General features: G+C 55.6%; 1 protein-coding gene across 1 annotated transcript in view; it reads left to right on the plus strand.

The window, feature by feature from the left end:
* Window positions 1–22,959, plus strand: part of ACTN4 (actinin alpha 4) — a 76,328-nt gene extending 53,369 nt beyond the window's left edge. Inside the window, exons 6-21 of the mRNA XM_008139632.3 lie at window positions 1,067–1,145; window positions 2,341–2,422; window positions 3,162–3,247; window positions 7,773–7,865; window positions 9,395–9,625; window positions 10,170–10,317; window positions 13,454–13,604; window positions 16,461–16,569; window positions 16,708–16,848; window positions 16,922–17,104; window positions 17,199–17,333; window positions 18,377–18,556; window positions 19,325–19,471; window positions 20,359–20,439; window positions 21,388–21,546; window positions 21,672–22,959. Of these exons, the coding sequence (XP_008137854.1) occupies window positions 1,067–1,145; window positions 2,341–2,422; window positions 3,162–3,247; window positions 7,773–7,865; window positions 9,395–9,625; window positions 10,170–10,317; window positions 13,454–13,604; window positions 16,461–16,569; window positions 16,708–16,848; window positions 16,922–17,104; window positions 17,199–17,333; window positions 18,377–18,556; window positions 19,325–19,471; window positions 20,359–20,439; window positions 21,388–21,546; window positions 21,672–21,830 (2,164 nt within the window). The 3' untranslated portion in view covers window positions 21,831–22,959. The remainder of the gene's footprint in view (window positions 1–1,066; window positions 1,146–2,340; window positions 2,423–3,161; window positions 3,248–7,772; window positions 7,866–9,394; window positions 9,626–10,169; window positions 10,318–13,453; window positions 13,605–16,460; window positions 16,570–16,707; window positions 16,849–16,921; window positions 17,105–17,198; window positions 17,334–18,376; window positions 18,557–19,324; window positions 19,472–20,358; window positions 20,440–21,387; window positions 21,547–21,671) is intronic.
* Window positions 22,960–22,995: the final 36 nt, after the last annotated feature.

The raw sequence follows: 22,995 nt of genomic DNA on the forward strand, positions 1-22,995 counted from the left end.
CCTTCCTGGGGAAGTGTCATTAAGCTTGACCCCAGAAGGAACCAGCCCTTAGAGCAGTGGTTCTCAACCTTTCTAATGCCGTGACCCTTTAATACAGTTCCTCATGTTGTGGTGACCCCCAACCATAAAATTATTTTTGTTGCTACTTCATAACTGTAATTTTGCTACTGTTATGAATCGTAATGTAAATATCTGTGTTTTCTGATGGTTTTAGGCTCTACAGCAGCGGTTCTCAACCTGTGGGTCGCAACAAGGAATGGTTGGCCAGGCCCTAAAATAGCAAGGAATGGTTGGCCAGGCCCTAAAATAACCGCTAGCAGGGCCGCCTAAGACCATCGGAAAACACAGATATTTACATTACGATTCATAACAGCAGCAAAATTACAGTTATGAAGTAGCAACGAAAATAATTTTATGGTTGGGGATCACCACAACATGAGGAACTGTATTAAAGGGTCGCAGCATTAGAAAGGTTGAGAACCACTGCCTTAGAGGATCCCAGGAAGAAAAATGTGACCAGTCTAGCATGTGACCAGTTGTCATTTTGCCTCGCAGAGACCCTCATGCCAGCCACATCCTGGCATTTAGCCAGCCTGTGGGCCATGTCAGCCAAGGTATGGAGGTCACACAGCACAGGCACTGGCCTTCTGCGGTAGGCCATCCCCCCTCAGTGGGCCTGTCCAGTTCATTGGAGGCTTGCATGTACACATGTCAGGCCCTGGTCTAAGTGTTACCATATTTACTTACTTAATCCTCATGACAACCCTCATGAAGTAGGCACTGTTATTATCCCCATTTTACAGACATGGAAAAGGGTAACAACTGTAGCACTTGCCCACAGTCACGCTAATAGTAAGTGGAGGCGCTAGGATTTGACCCCGTAACTCTCAGCTCCAGCAGTCAAGGTCACAGCCACCCTGCCATACCATCTCCCGTCAGTGCCTGGCACACACACTAAACCACCTCAATAAATGGGAATTGATTGTTGCTGTGGGTACCTGGGGCCTTTCTGCACTCCCATTACAGTGCGTGGGCATCCTCATAACCTTGGCCTTTCCATCCCCAGCTGGAAGGACGGTCTTGCCTTTAATGCCCTGATCCACCGGCACAGGCCTGAGCTCATCGAGTATGACAAGCTGAGAAAGGTACGCATCTTGTGTTCCCCTCAACAGTCCACAGATACCCTGTGTCTGACCCTAACTCTGATCACGTCCCCCAAGTCCATCTATCGCTGGTGTTCAGAGCTGCATTCTGTGATCAGATGGGCAGGCTGGAGAGCCTTGTGCCAACTGCCACCACACCCCCTGGCCCAGTTCTCACCTCCCTTGCTCTCCTCAGAGACTGTCCCCTTCTCCTTCCATGGACATTGTAACCGCCAGAGTTATTTTAGGGCCTGGCCAACCATTCCTTGCAGCTCCCCTTCCTTAACTTCTGGGTTCTGGAAGCATTCCCTCTCTGTCCATGGGGACGAGGGGTAAGGAATTCCAAACCACACTGCTGGCAGACATTTCCTGGCAGGGTCCTTTTCTAATTTGTCTGTACAAAGCTTGTGACCCTGTAAGCCCCAGGCCCTGCCCTAGGAGTTCCCCAGCCTTGTGGGGAAGGCAGGACAATGTATCCAGAGCAAGCCAGCCCACGAGGCCATGCACAGGTGCTCAGGCTGAATGGGGTGGGGAGGAGACAGGGCCCGACAATACTGCAGGGGAAGGATGGCACACTTGGCTGTCATGATCAGGAAGGGCCCGTGGAGAAGGGGCCAGCCTAGAGCCAGAGAGCCGGCATTCCAGATGGAGGGGGCACGGCCCTCATTGAGCCCCTTCAAGCCACAGTGAGGAATGCAATTGGGCTCTAGCTGGAAAGCAGTAAAGACACGTGAAGAAGGGTCCGAGTTAAGTGGGCTTTAACCCCATAGCAGTGGGAGACGGCATGAAGGGATGGATGGTTCAGAGAGGTTGGAACGCAGAGACACTCAATTTGCTTCCCCCAGACCCCAACCCAGAGATGTCTCAAGTCTGGCCAACTATCGGGTTCAGGACAGCGGGCTTAATCTGCGGTCTGGATAGTTGAAAACTGTAAGAAAAGAGCACATTTTTTTCTGGAGAAAAGGTCCCCTTTGTCCAGCAGGATTTCCAGAGGCGTCCCTTTGGGTCGAAATTGACTATCCAGGTGACCTCCTCTCCCTGCCAGTAGCACATGTGGCTGAGAACTGCCTAAAAAGGACCTTTTCCAGTCCTAACCCCTCCCCAGATCCCTTCCTTTTAGGCCAGCCCTGGGTCCCTTTTGTTTCTGGATCCTGCCCCTGACTGAGTTCTTCCTCCTCCCCCATTTCCCTCTCCCCAGGACGACCCGGTCACCAACCTGAACAATGCCTTTGAAGTGGCAGAGAAATACCTGGACATCCCCAAAATGCTGGATGCAGAGGGTACGTACATCCCTTCTGTTCAGTCAACACATTGTTTCTTGTGTGTCTTATGGTAACTTCAGACAACTGGCAGAGCCGGTGAGAATGGCGGAGAATCTGGGTGAACCCGGGACATTGTGTCTCCAGGGGAACCAGAGCAGGAGCGGACTGCGCAGGCCAGACTTGCTCAGGGATAGAGCGGGGTGAGGAGCGGGGAAGAGGGAGCTTGAGGAGGATCGACTCTGGGGGCTGCCATAGCCCTGCCTGACCCAGTCCCACGCCTGGGGGAAGGCAAGGAGCAAAGTGACCAGGGAGGGCTCGCTCCTCTGAATAAGCAAGGCTTCTTACCCTGCCTGCTGTGGGTTCGGAGTCCAGAGCCCACCCGTTTGGAGTGTTTTGTGTTTTCCTTTTCTGGCTTTTCTCCATTTCCCATCCGTGCACCACCCAGCCAGGATCCATGCCTCTGGCCTCTGGTGGCCCTTGGGGTTGACTGTCCAGAAGCCCCTTGAGACCATTCTCAGAGAGAGGAAGTGGCCTCATTTTAATCCAGTTCCCACAGCTGTGGCCTTTCTAGAGCCCATGGGGATGGAGGGGCTGAGGGTGTAGCTGAGCCTACCAGAGTCACCAGGGTCACTGAGTCAGCTCTAAGGGTCCTTCTCCTGGGATGTCTGTGTTCTTGGGAGCCTTTGGATCCCGGTGAGTGACCACCCCTTCCCCCCACCGCTACTTGGGCAGTTTAACCCTTGTCATTCACTTGCAGACATCGTGAACACGGCTCGGCCCGACGAGAAGGCCATAATGACCTATGTGTCCAGCTTCTACCATGCCTTTTCGGGAGCGCAGAAGGTACCGGGCAGGGCCAGGCAGGCCCACCTCGCTGCCACTGCCCAATGCCACTGCTGCCTCTCGCCTCCCATGCTCACCTCATTTCTCTTGCAGACGGCAGTGGCCTCTCCGACTGGAAGCCATACCCCAGCTCCTTGGCATTGCTGCCACCCTTTGCTCACACTGTGTGTTGAGTGCCCAATCTGTGCCAGGCTCTGTACCAGGCACTGAGAATACAGTGGTGACAGTCAAGCAGGGTCTCTGCTTTCATGGAACTTCCATTCTAGTGGGTGAGGCGGACAACAGGCATAGTCACAGATCAAGTAATTTCATGTGATAAGCACAGTAGAGAACATGGGACAGGATGGGGGGACAGAGAGCCCGAGGGCTGCTTTAGCTGGGCCATCATGGGGAGCCTCCGGGGGGTGACACGAACAGCACTGGAGTGATGACCAGGAGCTGCCATGTGAAGATCTGTGGGAAAAGCATTCCAGGCAGAGGGCAGAGCAAGTGCGAAGGCTGTGAGGCAGACAGAAGCGTGGCTAATTGAAGGGATGGCCGGAGAAGAGGAAGCGAGGTGAAGGTGCAGAGCCAGGCTGTGGAAGGCTGTTGTAGTCTGAGATCACGAAATTAGGTTTTAGTCCTGTCCGGTCTGGCTCAGTAGGTAGAGCATCGGCCTGCGGACTGCTGAAGGGTCCCAGGTTCAATTCTGGCCAAGGGCACATGCCTTGGTTGTGGGCTCGATCCCCAGTAGGGGGCGTACAAGGAGGCAGCCGATCAATGATTCTAATCATTGATGTTTCTATCTCCTCCTTTCTTCTCTGAAATCAATAAAAATATATTTAAAAAATAAAATCATTATTAAAAAAATAATAATTTAGGTTTTATTCTAGGGCCCTAGAAAACTATTAAGTGGATTATGCTGAGGTGGCAGAAATGATCTTACATTTTCGGAAAGGTCAGGTAGGGTTTAACCCCTCCAGCCCCAATGGCTAGTGTCACAAATCCAGGCCTGGTTAGAAGAGGAATCCACCCCCTTCCCTCGCCAAAACCTTAGCAAAATGGCCCGCATAGCCAGAGCCAGGGTTTGGCTTCCAGTCCAGAGCAAGCGCTATTCCTCCCGCATGAGCCTAGGGCCCAGTCCCAGCTGCCCTCCCTGCATCTTTCACTCTCTCTTGCTTCTCTCTCTCTTTCTCTCTCTGCGCAGATATTGTAGGCACTCTGAGGCCAGATGAGAAAGCCATCATGACTTACGTGTCCTGCTTCTACCACGCTTTCTCGGGGGCTCAAAAGGTGAGCTGGGGTGGGAGCACACCTGGCTGCTGTGTCTAGAGGCTTGGCCTTGCCGGCCTCCTGTCCTCACCATCCAGCTGTGGTTGGCCAGGCTGAGGACTGACCCGGTCAAGCAGGTTTATTGTGACCATGGGCTTCAGTGTCATCACTTACCTGGCGCTGGTCCAGGGCTGACACGACACCGATATTCTCTCTATGAATACAGCCTGCCCCGGGAGATTGGTGGTAGCGTCCCAGTTTCTCAGAAAGGGCAGTTGAGTCCCTGCATCACATGAAATTTAGCAGAGCTGCAATTTGGACCCGTGCTCCTGACCACTCGGTTGCCCTTGCTCCTCTCTGTTCATGATCCACACTAGGCCACCTGCCTGGTGCACTGGCTGTGCCCTTTCACCGGAGAGAACTGGCTCCTCTGCCCCTCTCTGTGGCCCCTTCCCCTCCCAAATGGCCCAGGAAAGGCTCAGCCTGAGCAGGTCAGACTGTTCTCTGAGCCTGCTCCTGTTGACCAGCTCTCTGGGCCCGTCTCAAGCAGCCGTGCTGACAGGCAGAGCAGTCACAGGTGTGTTCCCAGGGGCACTTCTCCCTGAGCCTGGCTGGTCTCATGCGGCCCCTGAGGAGAGACGCCCACAGGGAGGCCTGGGCACCTCTGTCCCCTTTGCTGGCCTCCGGGTCTCTGGTTGTGGGCAGCTACTCCCAGTGACCTGAGTTTGTGTCACCAATTGGCAAGTGGGCAGGGAGGAGAAAAAGAAACTAGCTTTTGTTTATGGAGCACTTACTAGATGCTAGACACAGACTCCTAGTTCCCACACACCCCTTATGTGGCAGGGGGTGCCATTCTCCTCAATGAAAAGAGGAGGAAGTTTAAGTTTAGAGTGGGTAGGGCATCATAGGACATGGACTGTGTCTGCTGCCTGCCGTGGGCTACCTTCTTCAGAGCCCAGGTCAAGCAGGTGCTCCCTGTGCTAGTTTGCCCTGCCCAGGCTCTGCGACCTCTTAGCAGTGTGACCTTGGATAGGTCATTTCACCTCACTCCGTTCTCCCGTCTGTACAATGGGATTGTACTAGTACCTGCTTCACAGGGCTGTTCTGAGGATGAAATGACTGTTCCTGGCACGTGGTCAGGTAGTCGGAGCAGCCTTGTCCCTGCCCGCTGTGGTTCTTCCCAGCCCTGTGCCAGAGAGCCATGTTCAAGCCTCCTGCCACTTACCCCGCATGAGGTGGGAGCTTGTGTTTGGAGTGTTCTGTGGGAGGGCCTAGGCGGGAGAGTGGAAGGGACCCCCACCTTGGTGGGAAGGCAGGGTGGGGCAGGGGTGGATAGCAGTGGAAGATTCATTGCCACAAACCCCAACTAATAGCACGTATGCCCTTGGACTCCCTCCTGCGGGCCCCATGCCAGCCTCCCTGCCCACCACATTGCCCTTGCAAGAGTGCTTTCTCTTCTGCCCTGGCTGCCCTCCTGTGCTTAGAGCTGAACTCCATGTAGTAGGGAGATGGAGGCCTGGGGGGATTTGTGGGAGTGGACACTGGCAGGAAGGCCCAGGACAGAGCACTTGGCCATTCTGAGGCAGCCAAACTGCTCTTATAGGGGAAGAAATAAAGGCCTGGCCCTTGGAGCTGCTGTTCACTAAGGCATTGCAGGGTCCAGGCTTCTCTGGCCCGAGTGCGGGTTCTCCCAGCCTGTGTCTGCTTCTCAGGCCGGCCATGGAATACTTTTTACTATTGCTGCTGTCTTCCCTGTAGACCTAAGCTCATCTCTCCTTTTGTTGAATTTATTGGGGTGACATTGGTTAATAAAATTATATAGGCTTCAGTTGCACAATTCTCTAATATGTCATCTGTATATTGTATTGTGTGTTCACCAATCCCATCTCTTAAGAGAGTGCTCTCCAGGGTTCTTTTTGTTTACAAATTCAAGCTGATCCCCAGGCTAAAGCATCTACTCCTTGTTCACTCATTCATTCATCAACCCAACTACCTAAAACACTGAACCCTGAGCTGGATGCCAGGAATTGGACAGTGAAACTGTGACCAGCAGCCCCCACCTTTGTGGGCCTGCGCAGGAGAGAGGGTTTCAGCGTGGGGTGGGTACCATTGTCTCTTCCAAGTGAGCGGTCAGGGACTAACCTCTGTGGCTGCCCTGAAAGCTGCAATCTTTGCTCTGCTTCTTGCACTTCGGGCCGGTGTTCACTGGCCAAGCCCTTGTGAACCTCATCTCTGAGGAGCACTGCCTGGAGCCATGGGCAAGTGTCCTGCAGCATGATGCAGGGTGTGTGTGTGTGTGTGTGTGTGTGTGTGTGTGTGTGTGTGTGTTTGCACACCAGCCGTGGCTGGTCCACCACTCACCTGTCTGCTTGTCCCAGAAGCAGTGTGGAGGGAGAGGCCTGGCACAGTGCCTGTAGTTAGCCAGGTCTGGAGCCATCCCCAAGCCTCTCTGTTTTCCTTCCCCACCGCTCTGTAGACCCTCCTCACTATTTCTGTTCCTGTTCTGTTGCCGTTTCAACTCTTCCTCTTGGATCCTTTCTGTGCTTCCTGAAAGGTACCTGGTCTCTCCTCTCTCATGTGGAACCCCTTCCCCTCCTCCACTCCTCGCACCCCCGCTCAACAGGCCAACACAGGGCAGTGTCCTGTAGTTCTGGGCAAAAAGTAGTCACTGTCTCCACCACTCCCTGCTCTGTGAATCCCTTGCCCTGTGGATGGTGACTTTGGCCCAATGAGCCATCAAGGGGAGGATTAGGAAGGGGCCTAGTGTGTTCTGCCTGTGCACTGATCACCAGGCTTCTCTGGGGGGCACCAGCATCCCCGCCCTTTGCCCTACAGCTCTCTAGCACTCAGCCTCGCTGCAGCCTACCTTCCCACCCTAGGGGAGACTTCATACAGGGTTTGGCCTAGTGGAGGACCCCACCCAGCTTCACCCAACCCTCCTCTTTGTGGGCTACTAGGGAGTCTTTTAATCCGTTTCCTCCACCGTGGAGGGCTTCCCAACCCTTCTCAGCATCCCCAGGGTCCAGGCCAACAAAGCTGAGGGGCCTGATTGTCTGGGTAGGGGCCTGAGCCGTAAGCTGTGCAGACGCCAGCAAGGGCTGTCAGGAAACAGGCACTCGGGGTGCCATCTTGCTGAAGCTGCACTTCTCTCCTTTCCTCCTTGGGGAGTTCTGTGTGGGCCGTGGATGAGCCAGCTTTCTGGGGACATGCCTGTCAGGGGGGAGGGTCACTAGCCCCCAGGCAGCCCTGACTGTGTGTACTTCCCTCATCCCAGGCTGAGACAGCCGCCAACCGGATCTGCAAGGTGCTGGCTGTCAATCAGGAAAATGAACACCTGATGGAAGATTACGAGAAGCTGGCCAGCGACGTAAGTGCCACTTACCCTACCCCCAGTGATACCACCAGAGCTGAAAGATTGGGTCACCTTTGTTACCCTTGACCAAAGGTCATGTGACACTTGCAGAGTGGACAGTAGGTATTGCAGTGAGACTTTTTAGAAATGGTGGTAAGATTACAGGCTGTGGAGTTTGCCCAAGCCAGTACGTGATGTGGCCTTTCAGGTCGGTTTCACATGGTTAAGCATCAAACTGATATGTCAACATGCTAGCTGGCTCCTGAGGTCTAGAGCTTGGGTTCCAACCCAGATACTCTAAGATAGAGTTTTCTGACACTGCATTGCTTTAGGATCATCTGGGGAGCGTTTTAAGAATTAACATTCCCACACCCTCCCCATGGAGAGACGGACTCAGTAGGCTAGAGAGACCGAGAGCTGATGCGGTGCTGGCCAGGACTGCGGTTGTCATGGCAGGTCCTGGGCACCAGCACTGCAGGCTTAGGATCTGCCATCCCTGTCACCCCCTTTCCCAAGTGAGGAGACGGAGGCCCAGGCACACGTCCACTGTCACACGGCTGGTAGAGAGGGAGCTGGGGTTCAAACACAGGGAGCCCTGCTCCAGAGCCTGACCTGGAGCATCGGTTGGGATGGTGGGTGTTCAGTAAATCTCTTCTGGATTCTGTCCTTTACTTTGAAAAATTTCCATAGGAAAAACTTAGAACAGGTAAGCTTTCCAAGGGCAATAATTTGACTGCTCTTCTATACCAGTGAGTGATTCCCAGACATTGAGATTTCACAGACAGGAAAATTCGGAAAAAATTTTGACAACCAACCTATGGGGGTTGACTTTTTATCTTGCCAAGTTAAGGGGATATTTTAAAAAGAAAAGGCTACCATCTGTTATCACCATTATTTCTAACACCAAGAAAAGGTTAAAGGTTATATATTTTGGGATCCCAGCCCTTCCCAAGAAAGGGTGTTTGGCATCATGCATCAAGACGTAAATACCAGGATACCTTTATCCTTGCTTTTCTCATTTTGTCAGAAGTTGTCATTGGGAATCACTTCTGAGCATATCTACGCTGCATAATAACTGATTTTACTCTCCTAAGGTGGTTCTAGAATGTACAGTTTGTTTGCTTCTTTGTGGCCTGTCCTCACTCCATCAAAGACACGAGTAGCTCATAAAAATACATACCACCTTTTTCAATTTTACGTTCTAACTTTTTATGTCCCAGGCCTTGTGCATCGCACTGGCTGCCCCTGAGAGAGCCAGGCATGCTGCAGGTCCTGCCCTTGAGGCACTGACAGTCCATGAACAGGGAACCAGTGAGACCCTCTAAATGAGGGAGACCACCAAGGAGAGGCACAAACAGGAAATAACCAGTGAACAGCACAGTGGTTCTGAGGGGGCACCCGTTCCCAGAATTCCCTGCCCTGGGATCCCAGTGGAAGGCTGGAGAGCAGGGGTGATTCCCCAAGACAGGACCCTCGAAGATCTGGATGCCAGGTGCCTGTGAGCCAGGGGTGGTCCCGCCACATGGCTTCTTGTGGGCCCACAGCTTCTGGAGTGGATCCGGCGCACCATCCCCTGGCTGGAGGACCGCGTGCCCCAAAAGACCATCCAGGAGATGCAGCAGAAGCTGGAGGACTTCCGAGACTACCGGCGAGTCCACAAGCCACCCAAGGTGCAAGAGAAGTGCCAGCTGGAGATCAACTTCAACACTCTGCAGACCAAGCTGCGCCTCAGCAACCGGCCTGCCTTCATGCCTTCCGAGGGCAGGATGGTCTCGGTGAGGGCAGGGGTTGGGGGCAGAGGGAGCCAGGACCCAGGAGTGCAGATTCACCAGACGACCCCCAGTCTTGTTGTTTGGCCAGTATAGTCTTTCTTAACTAGAATGCACAGCCTTTCTGGTGCAGAGGTGGGTGGGGCTGCATTGACACTTCACCACCACCACTATCGCACCCCTCCCCTCATCGCTCCCCAGATTTTTACACCCAGTTTGTGTGGAATTGTTTGAATTTGGAACCCCAGTTCAAATTCACACAATCTAGGACCACCACCAAGTGCTTGAGACCCCTTCTCAGGGAGGGACAGTGTTCCCTGAACTGTCACCTTCTGAGTTTCATAGCCCCATCCATGGCATTTATTCATTTTCATTTATGCATTTAACCCAGAAGAACTGATTGCACCTACTATGTGTTGGGTCCTGTCTGGGCACACAGATAGAACAGCAGGAGTAGACATGGTCAGCCCATTGCAGCATCCCTCAGGGAGGCATCGCCGTCCTGGATGACCTAGCTCCTGTGACAGCCCTGCCCTCTGCTGCCCTGCAGGATATCAACAACTGCTGGCAGCACCTGGAGCAGGCCGAGAAGGGCTACGAAGAGTGGCTGCTGAATGAGATCCGCAGGCTGGAGCGGCTTGACCATCTCGCAGAGAAGTTCCGGCAGAAAGCCTCCATCCACGAGGCCTGGACTGATGGTATGGTCCTCCCAGCTCTCTTGTCTCTCAGACACATACACACACACACACACACACACACACACAGCCTGTCCTTTTCCTGATGCGTTGCCCATCTGCTCTGGTCTCAGAGATTAATCATAGGTGGGCCCCTTCCTGGGTCATCAGAGGCCAGTCATCCAGCAATGCAGCCGAGCCACGTCGATAGGGAAATGACCCTGATCCTGTGCACTCTGCAGGGGTGGGGGACAGGTTCTTCCATCCCTGGCAGCCTGTGTGCAGACAGTCTGCCTTTGCTCTCCACACCCTTTGTGACGGAGGACCTCACACTGTACGGGTCTGTGTTCCTGAGCATGGTCCTTAAAGGCAAAGGCCTAGAGCCGCCTCCTGAGCCACAGAGCCTGCTCACTGACTGCCAGCCATGCAGAGCCTCCTTCCAAGGGGCCTGGGCCTCTGCAGGATGGCTTCTTCCAAAAGGGCAGCCTCCATGCCCTCCAAGGGCAGGATGGTCTCGGTGAGGGCCGGCCTCCTGTTTCTCTGCAGCTCTGCAGCTGCCTGTTCCCTTGGCTCAGGATGTGGAATTCTATCATGCCTCTGGCCCTCAGTCAGGACCCACACTATGGTCGGGATTCCAGATACCAGGGGCCTAAAAGCCTTCAGGAAACAGCCAGTGCCTAGGAAAGCCGAGAACCATCCCCCGGACTCCCACCCTCCCTCCTTCCTTCCCAAGTGTCTGTGCCCTCCTGCTATTACCAAACTCAGGGGGTTCACCCGCTGCCACCACTCTGCCCGGCTGATTTCATGTTTTTTTGCATTGCTCGTGGTGAGTTTTCATCCCTCCCAGACCCACAGTTCACCATGAGATAGATCCTCATTGAACCTCAGGGGAGCTCTTCTAGTCCCCCTCCCAGCTGTTTGTCAGGCAGCCCTAACACTGGCCAGATGCTAAGACCTACCCGGAGGCCCCACCCCTAACAGCATGGGAACTCTGTATGATCTGCAGTCCTGGGCTATTCTCCAGCTGCAGCTGCCAGATCAGAGCAATGCCCTAACCTCCTCCTCCAGGGAAAGAATGCAGAGGGAGATGCTAGAAGGTGGGGCAAACGAGACCTGGGCCAGAGGTATAGGCACCTCCCTCACGCTTTGAAGAAATGGCACCCATGGCTCTACCCCCAACCCTGGAGGAGAGGATGTTGGCATTTACTTCATTAGTTCATTCATTCATTCCACAAATACCACTTGAACCTCTTCCCTGTGTTCAGTAGTTCCCAGGTAGGTGAGGTCCCTGCCTGGGAAACTCCCAGGCCAGCAGGTGTTGGCATTTCTCACATCAGAGGGCCTTGTGCACATAAGTGGATTTTACAGCACCCGCATCCCACACTTGGACTGAGCTGTTTCCTCCCGTCATTATCCACATTTTGCGTGTCATTCAACAGGCTCTGGGCATCATCCCTCTGGATTTCCCTTCTAGGGCCTCTTGGCCCGTGTTAGCAGCTCTATCGTCCCTTACCTGGGCTCCAGGAAACCCTGGGAAGATGGTCTCCTAATGCCCAGGGGTGTGGGCCTGATGGCCTACCAATATTCCTCCCCTGGGAGTGACGCAGGGGCTGGCCTTCATGTGAAGGCATTCTGGGGAAGTTGGCCTGATCTTGTGCCAGGGTGGACTGACTGGCTCAGTGGCCTCCACATGCTCTCACCCCACCTCTGCCTCCCCACAGGCAGGTACACAGGCACTTTGGCACCTGGCCTGTGTCATGAGTCAGCCTGGAGCCCCCAGGCAGGCCTGCCCACTCTCATTCCCAAGACCTGCAGCCCAAAGCCTCTGTACCACTAATGTATGCAAAACAGGAGACCAGCCTCCTGACCCCTCTCAACATCCCTCACAGCCTGTAGGGGTGTGAATGCTTCTCAGGTCTTGGGTTATCTGGGGAAAGAAACAAAAATGAGCCCAATTCCCTTTCGTGGCTGCCCCTCGGCCTGCATACAAGGTGGCCGTGGCTGTGGCCCAGTCGTCCAGTGCACCCCTTGCCAGCCCGTGCTGAAACTCTGCTGAGGCAGAGAAGTGCTAACCTACTATTTTGGTTCCCACCCTTGGGAGAAAGCAATTTAGGGAAGGGAATTGTAAGCTTGCCTTTGTGGTTACGTGTTCTACCCCAGGGCTGGGGCGGCAGGGCCAGTGCAGTCAGGCTCCCAGGCTGCTGCCTCCTGCCTGCCAACGCCAGGCCCTGTCCTCGGGGTGGCTGAGGTTACAGTGGTCCTGGCTCGGTGCCTGCCCTTCTCGAACAACACCTCACTGAGGCTTCAGGCGCCAGCGCTGGCTCCGTTCCAGAGATGAGGGAATAGCTGGGAGAAACCGCCTGCCGTCCCACAACTCTGAGTCGCTGCACCTGGAGGGCAGCTGCTGGTCAGATGCTCTGCTGCCGCGTTGAGGAGGGGGTCCCTGAGCTGCCACTCTAGGGGCGACCCAGAGTGGCTCACCGGAAGCAGTGCCCCCTCCCAGGCTAACCTTTTCCACCAGTTCTGCCGTTCCTAACTGTGCTTCCAGGGCCACTCGAGCTTCTGTCCTGGGGCATATAATTAGCCAGGCTCCAGGTCTAATAACAGTGTTCCTCCCTTCCTCCAAAGGCCTAATGACAGGCCCTGCCCCACTGCACATGCACAGTCCTTAGGACAGTATGGGGCCCACGGGTATGTGATAAGACCCCCCCCCCCCAAGGGAGCCAGCCCCCAAGTGCCAGGGAGCAGGCAGAGGGGTGGGCTCCAAGGAGAACCCTAACCGGAAGACTTCCCCTTCCTCTACCCTGCTGAGGCATGGGCTGCACCCCAGCCTTTTCTCCAGATCACAGTCCTCTACAGATGGTATTCCATCTCCCACCACTATGGACTCTAAGTTTAGAACACACATGTTGAATTGGGATATCTGGCTCAGGCCCACAACACCACAGTGTCTCCCAGCTCCATCCAGGATTTATTGGGTCTTCGAGATCCCTGGAAAGGTCAAAGGAAAAGGTTCTGGAAGTTTCTAGTCTTCATGGCACCATTCTCCGCTAGATAGGATGTTGGTCTGCCTCATTTCCTTGCCCCTGGTTGCACAGGCCTCTGGTGGACTCTTGGTGCATTGTTGTCTAAGTGTCTCCTGCCTTCTGCCCCACCCCAGGGAAGGAAGCCATGCTGAAGCACCGGGACTACGAGACGGCCACCCTGTCGGACATCAAAGCCCTCATCCGCAAGCACGAGGCCTTCGAGAGCGACCTGGCTGCACATCAGGACCGCGTGGAGCAGATCGCAGCTATTGCCCAGGAGCTCAAGTAAATGCGGGCTCATGGGCCCATCACTTGCTTTCCCTCCAGCACCCCACCCAGAACAGTGGTGGACTGCAGCCAAGGTTATGCTGCCCCATGCCTGGACCGGGGTCTCCCAGCCCTCTCCACCCATGCCCCTCCTTCAGATGCCAGGGCCTTAAGGGGTGATGTCTTTGTCATTTCTTGTCTTATGAGAAACAGCGGAATCTAGGTGCTCTGACCCCTTGTCCTGATTCTTCAGGCTCTAGGGGTCCCTGGGCTCCACTTCCCTGCCTGCCACAGCAAGGAGATCCCTGGGCTCTGATAGGGTGGGCAGCCCAGCCCCCACCGCTATCCCTGCTCCTCCCCAAGGGACTTGGCTGCACAGAGTGCACAGAGAGCCCATTGTTCTGCCCCTTTCCTCTCATGCTCAGAATACACTATTGTAAGGCCTTCCAGGCAGCCGGGTTCTTTGCCCTCCCTTCCCTGCCCCAGTCAGATAAACTTGTGCACACAATTAGTACACTGAATCTCCAGAGCCAGTGAATGAGGGCCTTATTCCACCAGTGCAATGGCCGTCAGCAGGGAGGACTCGGGGTGGGAGGCCCCGGCCGTTACTTCATGGAAAATCCATAGGCCCTGGAGGGGCAGCAGGGCTCCCAAAATAGCTCTGTTCAAAAATAGGATCCTTCGCTAGAACTGCCCTTTCTACAGTCATTCCCAGAGTTCTGCTTGTTCCTACACGGCTGGGGCCAGCATGATGCCCCGTGCAGCCCCATGCCGGGGAGGGCCAGTTTATTCCCTGACTCATTCGCTCTATATTGCCCAGTTTCTTGGGGTTCCCCGTTTGCTCACCAGAGGCAGAAGTCCTATGGGGCGTTTTTGTACTGGAATACAGGGTCCCTGCTGGGGCCTCCCCTTGGGGTCCTGCAGTCTCTCCTAGGATAGAGCTCCTGCATGTGGCACACCCAGGCCAGGGACAGCAAGGCAAGGCCACAGACGCAGAGGTCTGCAGGGGTCGTGGAGGGTGGCACCTGGGTAGGTTCCTTAGTTGACGGGTGAGCCCCTGGAAGCTGCTAAGAAACATTTTGAATAAATCCTAGGCCAGCCTGCTTCTCAGGCACTGGGAACTGCCATGTGAAACCCATCACCCTGACCCAGGGAACAGGCGGTCCCTGAAGCAGCTTTCTGGACAGTAGCCCTAGAGGAGAGAAGGGGAGGGGGGCTGTTTAGGGTGCTGTCAGCTCCCCCAAAGATGAGTCAGAGGACCGAGAGCCAGCCAGATTGAGCCCTGATGGACAGCCTGGCTGAGCCCTGATTAATGGCAGTGATGGAAACTCCAAGGGCACTCGGTGCTCTACCTGTACCAGCTCCCTTCATCTCCCAGCCTGGGTGACGGAGAGCCTTCAGTGTTGGTGTCTTCTGGCACCCATGTTACACAGGGAGGGCTGAGGCATAGAGAGGCCAAGGTCACATAGCTAGGAAGTGGTCAAGGCAGGAGTGGAGCCCAGGCTGCCTGGCCCTCTGGAGCAGCGGCCACCAGCCCGTGGTCCGTGGAACACTGGTGGTCCGTGAGGTCTGAAAGGTTGGTGACGGCTGCTCTGGAGCATAGCCCTGCTCCCACTCCCTCTGCTAGCCTTGCCTGCTCCCCCCCCCCCCCCCCCGCCCCTGTATCTGGCAGGTGACACAATCACAATCACCTGGTCCCCTTGTCCTATTCCTTCCCAAAGTTGTTCCCTGCTCTCCATCCCTCACCAGGCCACCAAGATTTTGCCTGTATACCAATTCCCTAGTGCTTTGCTACTAAGAGTATCCAAGTGTCTGGACCATAGGAGAAGGGAATACTGGGGCTGATGGGGGGTTTTGGGGGGGGCAGGGAGCATGTGGAGGGCTTGGGACCAGTAACGATTATCAGCCCAGGATTTTCAAAATCTAAATCATTTGAATAATAATACCTGTATCCTAATCAGCTTACTTTTTCCTTAATTATCAATTGCTTAGAATTAAATTGCAGGCTAGTTTTATTGTTTGTGTGTGTGTGTGTGTGTGTGTGTGTGTGTGTGTGTTTAATTTTTTTTTTTTTCCACAGAGGAAAGGGGAGGGAAGGAGAGGTAGAAACATCAATGATGAGAGAGAATCATTGATCAGCTGCCTCCTGCATGCCTCACACTGGGGATCGAGCCCGCAACCTGGGCATGTGCCCTGACTGGGAATCAAACCCTGACCTGGTTCATAGGTCAACGCTCAACCAATGAGCCACACCGGCTGGGCTGGTGTGTGTGTGTGTGTGTGTGTGTGTGTGTGTGTGTGTGTGTTAATACCCATTAAAATAAGTACACAACCTTTAATAAATAGCTGTTATTACTTTTACCTGTTAGGTGTCATGGACTGCTCTCAGCACTTCACGTGCTCTCTGCGATAACCCCACCACCACTTCACAAACAAGAAAACAGGGTTCCCTCTCAGAGCCACACAAGTACAAAATCATGGAGCCAGAATTCAGGCGTAGGGAGCCCATGCTCTCTAACCAGTGTACTCTTCTCGACTTTCTTTAAGTAGGAAAGCAATCCCCATACAGTCTTGGTCAAGGGCCACACTCTGTGCCCCCACCCACCCACCCACCCATTTAGTTTATCATAGCTTAGCAGCCCATAGAGTGAGAGCAAGAGGAAGCCCCTGCCACTCCTTTATCCCCTCCCCCTCCTCCACTCCTGAATTCTTCCTACCCTGGGCGGCCATACGTCATAGGAGTGGTGGATAACTAATAGCCTTCAACTTTGGTATCCCCTGGTACCAAGGCCTGAGACTTTAGGGGGCAGGTGGGTCCGGGTCCACCCGTTACTGGCCTCTGCCAGGTCTCACCACCCTTTGCCCTGCCCACAGTGAGCTGGATTACTATGACTCCCACAATGTCAACACCCGGTGCCAGAAGATCTGCGATCAGTGGGACGCCCTTGGCTCTCTGACCCACAGTCGCAGGGAGGCCTTGGAGGTGAGGAGGGGCAATGTCACCCTGGAGCCTGGTGTACCCACTGACCCCTTGGGGCCTGCAGACCCCTCCCCACCATTCACCACTTCCTGCTTACTGACTGACCTCTCTCCTCTGTCCGTGCCCCTCCCCACACACCAGAAAACAGAGAAGCAGCTGGAGACCATTGACCAGCTGCACCTGGAATACGCCAAGCGGGCAGCCCCCTTCAACAACTGGATGGAGAGTGCCATGGAGGACCTCCAGGACATGTTCATCGTCCACACCATCGAGGAGATCGAGGTCCGCCCCTACCCATCCTTCTTGTGGGACTTCTGAGGGGCTGGGTTGCCCCTCACTCCTTCTTCTCTCTCAGGGTCTGATCTCAGCCCATGACCAGTTCAAGTCAACGCTGCCGGATGCCGACAGGGAACGGGAGGCCATCCTGGCCATCCACAAGGAGGCCCAGAGGATCGCCGAGAGCAACCACATCAAACTGTCAGGCAGCAACCCCTACACCACTGTCACCCCCCAGATCATCAACTCCAAATGGGAGAAGGTGGGGAGAGCCCCTCAGCAGGGCCAGGGCAGGGCAGGGCAGGGCTGGCCCGGTGAGGGGGCCGTCACCCTGACTGCTCCATGCCCTTCCCCAGGTGCAGCAGCTGGTGCCCAAACGGGACCATGCCCTCCTGGAGGAGCAAAGCAAGCAGCAGTCCAATGAGCACCTCCGCCGCCAGTTCGCCAGCCAAGCCAACATCGTGGGGCCCTGGATCCAGACTAAGATGGAGGTGAGGGGCCGTTGCCCTCGCCCTCGCCCTGCTGAGCCCAGGGCGGAGTGGGGAAGAGCGCCCAGTAAGCAGGAGGTGTTGAGCAGAAAAGGTTGTCTGCTCCGGCCGCAACATGTGCTCCCAGGGCCAGCGGACCTGGAGGCCTAGTGGGTGTGGTCCCAGCTCCTCCCGGCTGGGAGCCCTGACCTGGTGGAGTTAGGCGGGTGGATCAGTGATGTGCGTGGAAGTGGCAGCACCACCCAGAGGGCTACTTGGCTGAGGAGGCAGATGGAGTAGGTTCGAGTCTTCACTCTGCCCTTGACTGGTGCTGTGAGCTCAGGCACAATTTAACCTTGCTCCTCGGTTTTCTCATCTCTAAAATGGGGGTGAAAAGAGTTACTTCATTTGCTCCACAAATGCTGTCATGCCCTGCTCAGTGCAGGCCCTGCCGCCGGCGCTGTGGTGTAGCTGTGGTCAGGGCGGTCCCAGCTCAGACCCTCGCGGCGTGCTCACAGTAACCCTCGCGGCCTAGCCGCAGGAAGGTTTGTAATGATGCCAGTGCAGCTCTGGCCACCTCTTACTATGCTCACTACCACCAGGCTCACGCTGACCAGCGCAGCCTCGCTGAAACTCACTACAGCCGGGGAAGGTATAGGCTGGTCAGCCCTGCCAGCTACACAGCATGGCCACCGAGGGAGCCAAGGCAGGCCCCCCTCAGGAGCCCAGGCTCTCACATCAGCCAGGCCTGGTTCAGAATCGGACTCTGCCTCTTACTGTGAGGAGTTGCTTTGCTGGGCCTTAGTTTCCACATTTGTAGACAGGGCCTGTCACGGTGAGTCAAGGTGCATTGAAGTTAGGCATGTGTAGCACTTAGCACAGAAACTCTCCAGTGTGGTTGCTTTTACACTGCAGCGGGGACAGGGAGGGACCATCACTGAGCCACTGGCCTTTTAGGAGGAGGGACCCTGGTAGGGAGGCCACCAGCAGCAGGGATCTCCTCTGGGGGGCTAGTTGTGGCCGAGGGCCCGCCAGCCCCACCTCCAGTGGCACCTGCTTGTGAGCAGGAAATCGGGCGCATCTCCATCGAGATGAACGGGACCCTGGAGGACCAGCTGAGCCACCTGAAGCAGTATGAGCGCAGCATCGTGGACTACAAGCCGAACCTGGACCTGCTCGAGCAGCAGCACCAGCTCATCCAGGAGGCCCTCATCTTCGACAACAAGCACACCAACTACACCATGGAGGTACGCTCTACCCCACCAGGCCCCCACACCCCATCTGTAGCACGGAAGAGCCCTACGTAGTCCAGTAGGAAAGGCGTCTGCGGCTTCCTCCGTCTCTTTTATCCTGACTGAAAAGACTAGATCAACATGTTTACACATTTTTTAATATTTTCCTAACACTGCTCCCAACACCATGACAACACATCTCAGGACAAGCTCCCGAGAGAGCTGGGAGGGTAGCACCAGCTCCCGCTGTGGCCTCAGCACTGAGTCCTCACTTGAGAACACAGATCCAGCCAGTGTGTGCCAGCATCTGTGTGTGCCAGCTCTCTGCGGCCGGTCACACTGTCAGGGCTGCTTACCATCATATTGGTAGCTTGAAATCATCTTGGGTGACAGTATTTACACCGTGCACATGGCAGATGCCACAAAACGGGGAGTGTTTCTCCCCAGAAAGCCAATTAAACTTGGCCCCACATATCTCTGCCAAGTTTTCACACAGACCCCGCACAGGTATTGGGCCCTGGCCCTATGCTACATCTGTCACCAAGTATATACTAAGGTGACTGAACTCTGCCTCTGTCCCTGTGTGCAAATGAAGTACACAAGAGAGCATGGGCCTGGACTGGCATTTGGGAGAAAGGTAGGGTGAGCCTCACTCCATGCTATACACCCCCCCCCTCCCCCATACGGGGAGAACCCAGTTCCAAGTGTCCCTCAGCTGCAGCTGTGGTGGTCCAAGCACTCCCACCAGCCCGGCCTGCAGTCACACCCTCCCTTCTCCCCCAGCACATCCGAGTGGGCTGGGAGCAGCTGCTCACCACCATTGCCCGCACCATCAACGAGATTGAGAACCAAATCCTCACCCGGGATGCCAAGGGCATCAGCCAGGAGCAGATGCAGGAGTTCCGGGCATCCTTCAACCACTTTGACAAGGTGAGCAACTCTGTCTGCCCCTCAGCACCTCCCCTCCCTGCTGTCACCGTTGTCACTGTCCCATCATCTTGCCCCCTCTGTCTTTGCATCTGTCAGTCCATTCACATCACAGTTGCTACGTATCTGCCGCCGCTCACAGGGCTTGGCAGGGCCTCAGCCACGGAAGGTGGTGCAGACGTGCACACCGTGACCACATCAGGAGCAGTTTCCCTTAGGAAGAAAAGGGGGGTCCTGAGCCCCGCTTCAGGCCGTGCTTCCTCACCTACCTGCACATGAGACCTTGGGACAACCAAGTCCCAGCACACCCGAGAATTGAGACCTGACCCGGGAATCTGGTTTACGCAGACACACAGTGTTCTTCAAATTCAGATTTGGTCTGGCAGCCCCTTTGGAAGGGCCTGAGTGCCAGCGTTGACCCCAGTCCCTGTCCTCTGCTGGGCCTGATGTGTCATCTATCTGCCTGCTTTCCCCCGTGGGGAGGAGGGTGCAGCCTCCGCCCTGCACCATCAAGCAGGACCCTGACGCCTCGCACAGGGCAGAGTGCAATCCCTTTTCTCCCACCCCAGACCCTGGAGGCAAGGTGTGCCCCCTCCCCCTCTGAGTCCTGGGACTCAATCCTCGGTTCTGCACCACTGAGCTCCCCACCCTGCTCTAGCCCCGAGGACGTGGGGAGAAGCCTCCGACTGCCCTCCAGGCCACCCACACCCTCCACCTGCCCAGCTGTCCCTGGCCATCGCCTCGTCCACATCACTGCTAACTCTGTGTTTCCCTCCTCCATGTGTCTCCCCCGGCCCCCGGCCCTCTGCATGTAACCCTGCCCCTCCCACCTCCGTGCCGGCCTGCTTTCCACACCGCCCCTGGCACACCTGCCTTTGGACAACCGGCAGGACCACGGCGGGGCGCTGGGGCCGGAGGAATTCAAGGCCTGCCTCATCAGCCTGGGCTACGACGTGGAGAATGACCGGCAGGTATGCGCCCCCGGGGCCCCAGCGGACCATGGCATTAACTGCTCTTCTTTCTCTCTCTCCTCTGTCTCCCCACCCCGCCATTCCACCCTCTTCGTTATGTATACCATCTCACCGGTTCTCTTGCCTCCTTCCTACCTGTGTCTTTCTGGACCCCTTCCCCTTACCTGGTCTCTTGGGGCCGCCTTGGTCTCCCCTGCTCCTGCCACTGTCCTGTTTCCCTGCTGTGCACATGGGGCTGCCCCTCTTGCCTACTGTGGGCCTGGCCTCCTGCTGTCCCTGCGTCCTCGAGCAGAAACAGACAGGCAGCATGGACTCCGATGACTTCAGGGCTCTGCTTATCTCCACAGGATACAGCCTGGTATGCAGCCTCTGCCTCCCTCGCTGCTGTGCCACTCCTCCTCCTCCTGCTCCTCCTCCCCTTCCTTTTCTTCCTCCTCCCTCCCCCTTCCTCCTCCTCCTTTTTGTGCTACCCCATCTAGAGTTTCCAGGTCCTCAGGGACACCCCTCCACCAGATCAGTGCAGCCTCACCTCCCTCCTTCTGCTGCATCTGCTGGACTGGGGTCCCTCCGATGACTCCCTGAGCCTCCCACCCCCTTTCTTGGAAGTCTGCAGAGAGAGGAGGTCAGGCCTCCAGCTCTCTCCCCCTTTTCTTTCTCTTTTTCTTTCTTCCCCACCCTCCAGAGTTAACTTGTGAGCCTAGGGCTGAGGAGCAGCAGACCTATTTGCTCTATACCCCACTCCCCACTTCCCAGAAATGTGGGAGGGGAAGAGGAGAGGGCGCTCATGGGGCAGTTGCCCGGGGAATCCAGGCCCTTGGAGGCAGGCTGACAACTTGGGAGTGTGCACTGGGGTCGACCCTGCCCTCCTAGCTCGGTTCTGCTGCCCCGGCCCAGCCATCCTGCCCCACTCAAATGCTGCCTGTCCCCTGCCCCACTCCTGCCTCGCAGGGGGATGCTGAGTTCAACCGCATCATGAGCGTCGTCGACCCCAACCACAGCGGCCTCGTGACTTTCCAAGCCTTCATCGACTTCATGTCTAGGGAAACTACCGACACAGACACAGCCGACCAGGTCATTGCCTCCTTCAAAGTCCTGGCTGGGGACAAGGTAAGCCAGACACCTCTGAGCACCTGGGGCCAGCAGGAAGGGGCTCTGCAGTCAGGACTGGGCATGAGGGGCTGGGGGCCAATGTGGGGTGCAGGTGGCCCAAAGTCCCGTCCTGCCTTCCCCAGAACTTCATCACAGCCGAGGAGCTTCGGAGAGAGCTGCCCCCCGACCAGGCCGAGTACTGCATCGCCCGCATGGCACCGTACCAGGGCCCTGATGCGGTGCCCGGGGCCCTTGACTACAAGTCCTTCTCTACAGCCCTGTACGGCGAGAGTGACCTGTGAGGCTCCCACAGAGAGCCCTGACCAAACACCCCCTCCTCAGCCTCCAGGAGGGGCTGGGAGAGCCCCTCTCCCTGCTGCGGGGCCTCCCTGGTCCTGTTCCTCTGACTCTGTATCTATGCAAAGCACTCTGTCAGTCCTTTCTCGGGGTGGGGCGGGTGGGCAGGGAGGGGCTGGGGCAGGCTCTCTCCTCTCTCTTTGTCAGTTGGCCAGGAGGTTCTCTCCCGCTCCCCCTGGATAGGGGTACTGGAGACTTTTGGGGGTCAACACTTCTGGTCTGGTAAATATATATGATGTATTGGTTTGTTGTTGTTTTTAACTATGTGGAGGGGACAGTGGATCCCCACAAGCAAAACAGGTCCCCTCCGGGCCCAAGGAATGCCCACACGGCCTGCCCCTTCCTTTCTCCCGAGGTCCCTGCAAGGCCTCCCACATCTAGGCCAAAGCCCTATGTGCCTTGTCCAGGAACTGCTCACACCTGTGATGGGCCCAGCAGAGGGCACCACAGCTACCCAATAGGAAAGAGGACCCCACCCTGCTCCCTTCACCCCTCCCCCCTCCTTTGCGATTGCCAGGAGGTGGGGGATGCAGCTCAGTGTCCCCTTCTGCAACAGAGGAGTGGATTGGGCACCCAGCCTTCTACCCCTGCCCCCAACCAGCTCCCACCTGGCTTTGTCTGGACCTGCGTCTCTCAGATTTTCTAAGGACCAAAACCAAAAAACAAAACAAAACAAAAAAAACACACAAAATCACAAAAAAAAAGCTATAAAAATTTTAAACCTTTCAGAGAATTACTATTTACTTTATTAAGTTACGGATTTATTATATAAATATATATTCACCTAGCAACATATCTTTGCCGCCTCTTGCTCTCATAATGAAGACATAGCTGATTGCTCCCCTCCCCCAGCCCCTTACTGATTTTTCTGTTGTCTGCCGTCAGGCATGGGTCTCTGGGGACCCTCCTGAGGTGGGGGGTAGGCTGCTGGCCTGGCTGCCTGTTAGTTGATGGTTTTGTTCCTTTCCCATTCCCCTTTTGTTTTATTCGGATTGATTTTTTTTTTTCTTGGTTTCTGGATAAACCACCCTTCTGGGGACAGGATAATAAAACATGTAATATTTTTAAGAAGGAGTCTACAGTATCCTCTCTTTCTCTCCAATCTCTGTT

Source organism: Eptesicus fuscus, chromosome 21, assembly GCF_027574615.1.
Source record: "Eptesicus fuscus isolate TK198812 chromosome 21, DD_ASM_mEF_20220401, whole genome shotgun sequence".
Taxonomy (NCBI): Eukaryota; Metazoa; Chordata; class Mammalia; order Chiroptera; family Vespertilionidae; genus Eptesicus; species Eptesicus fuscus.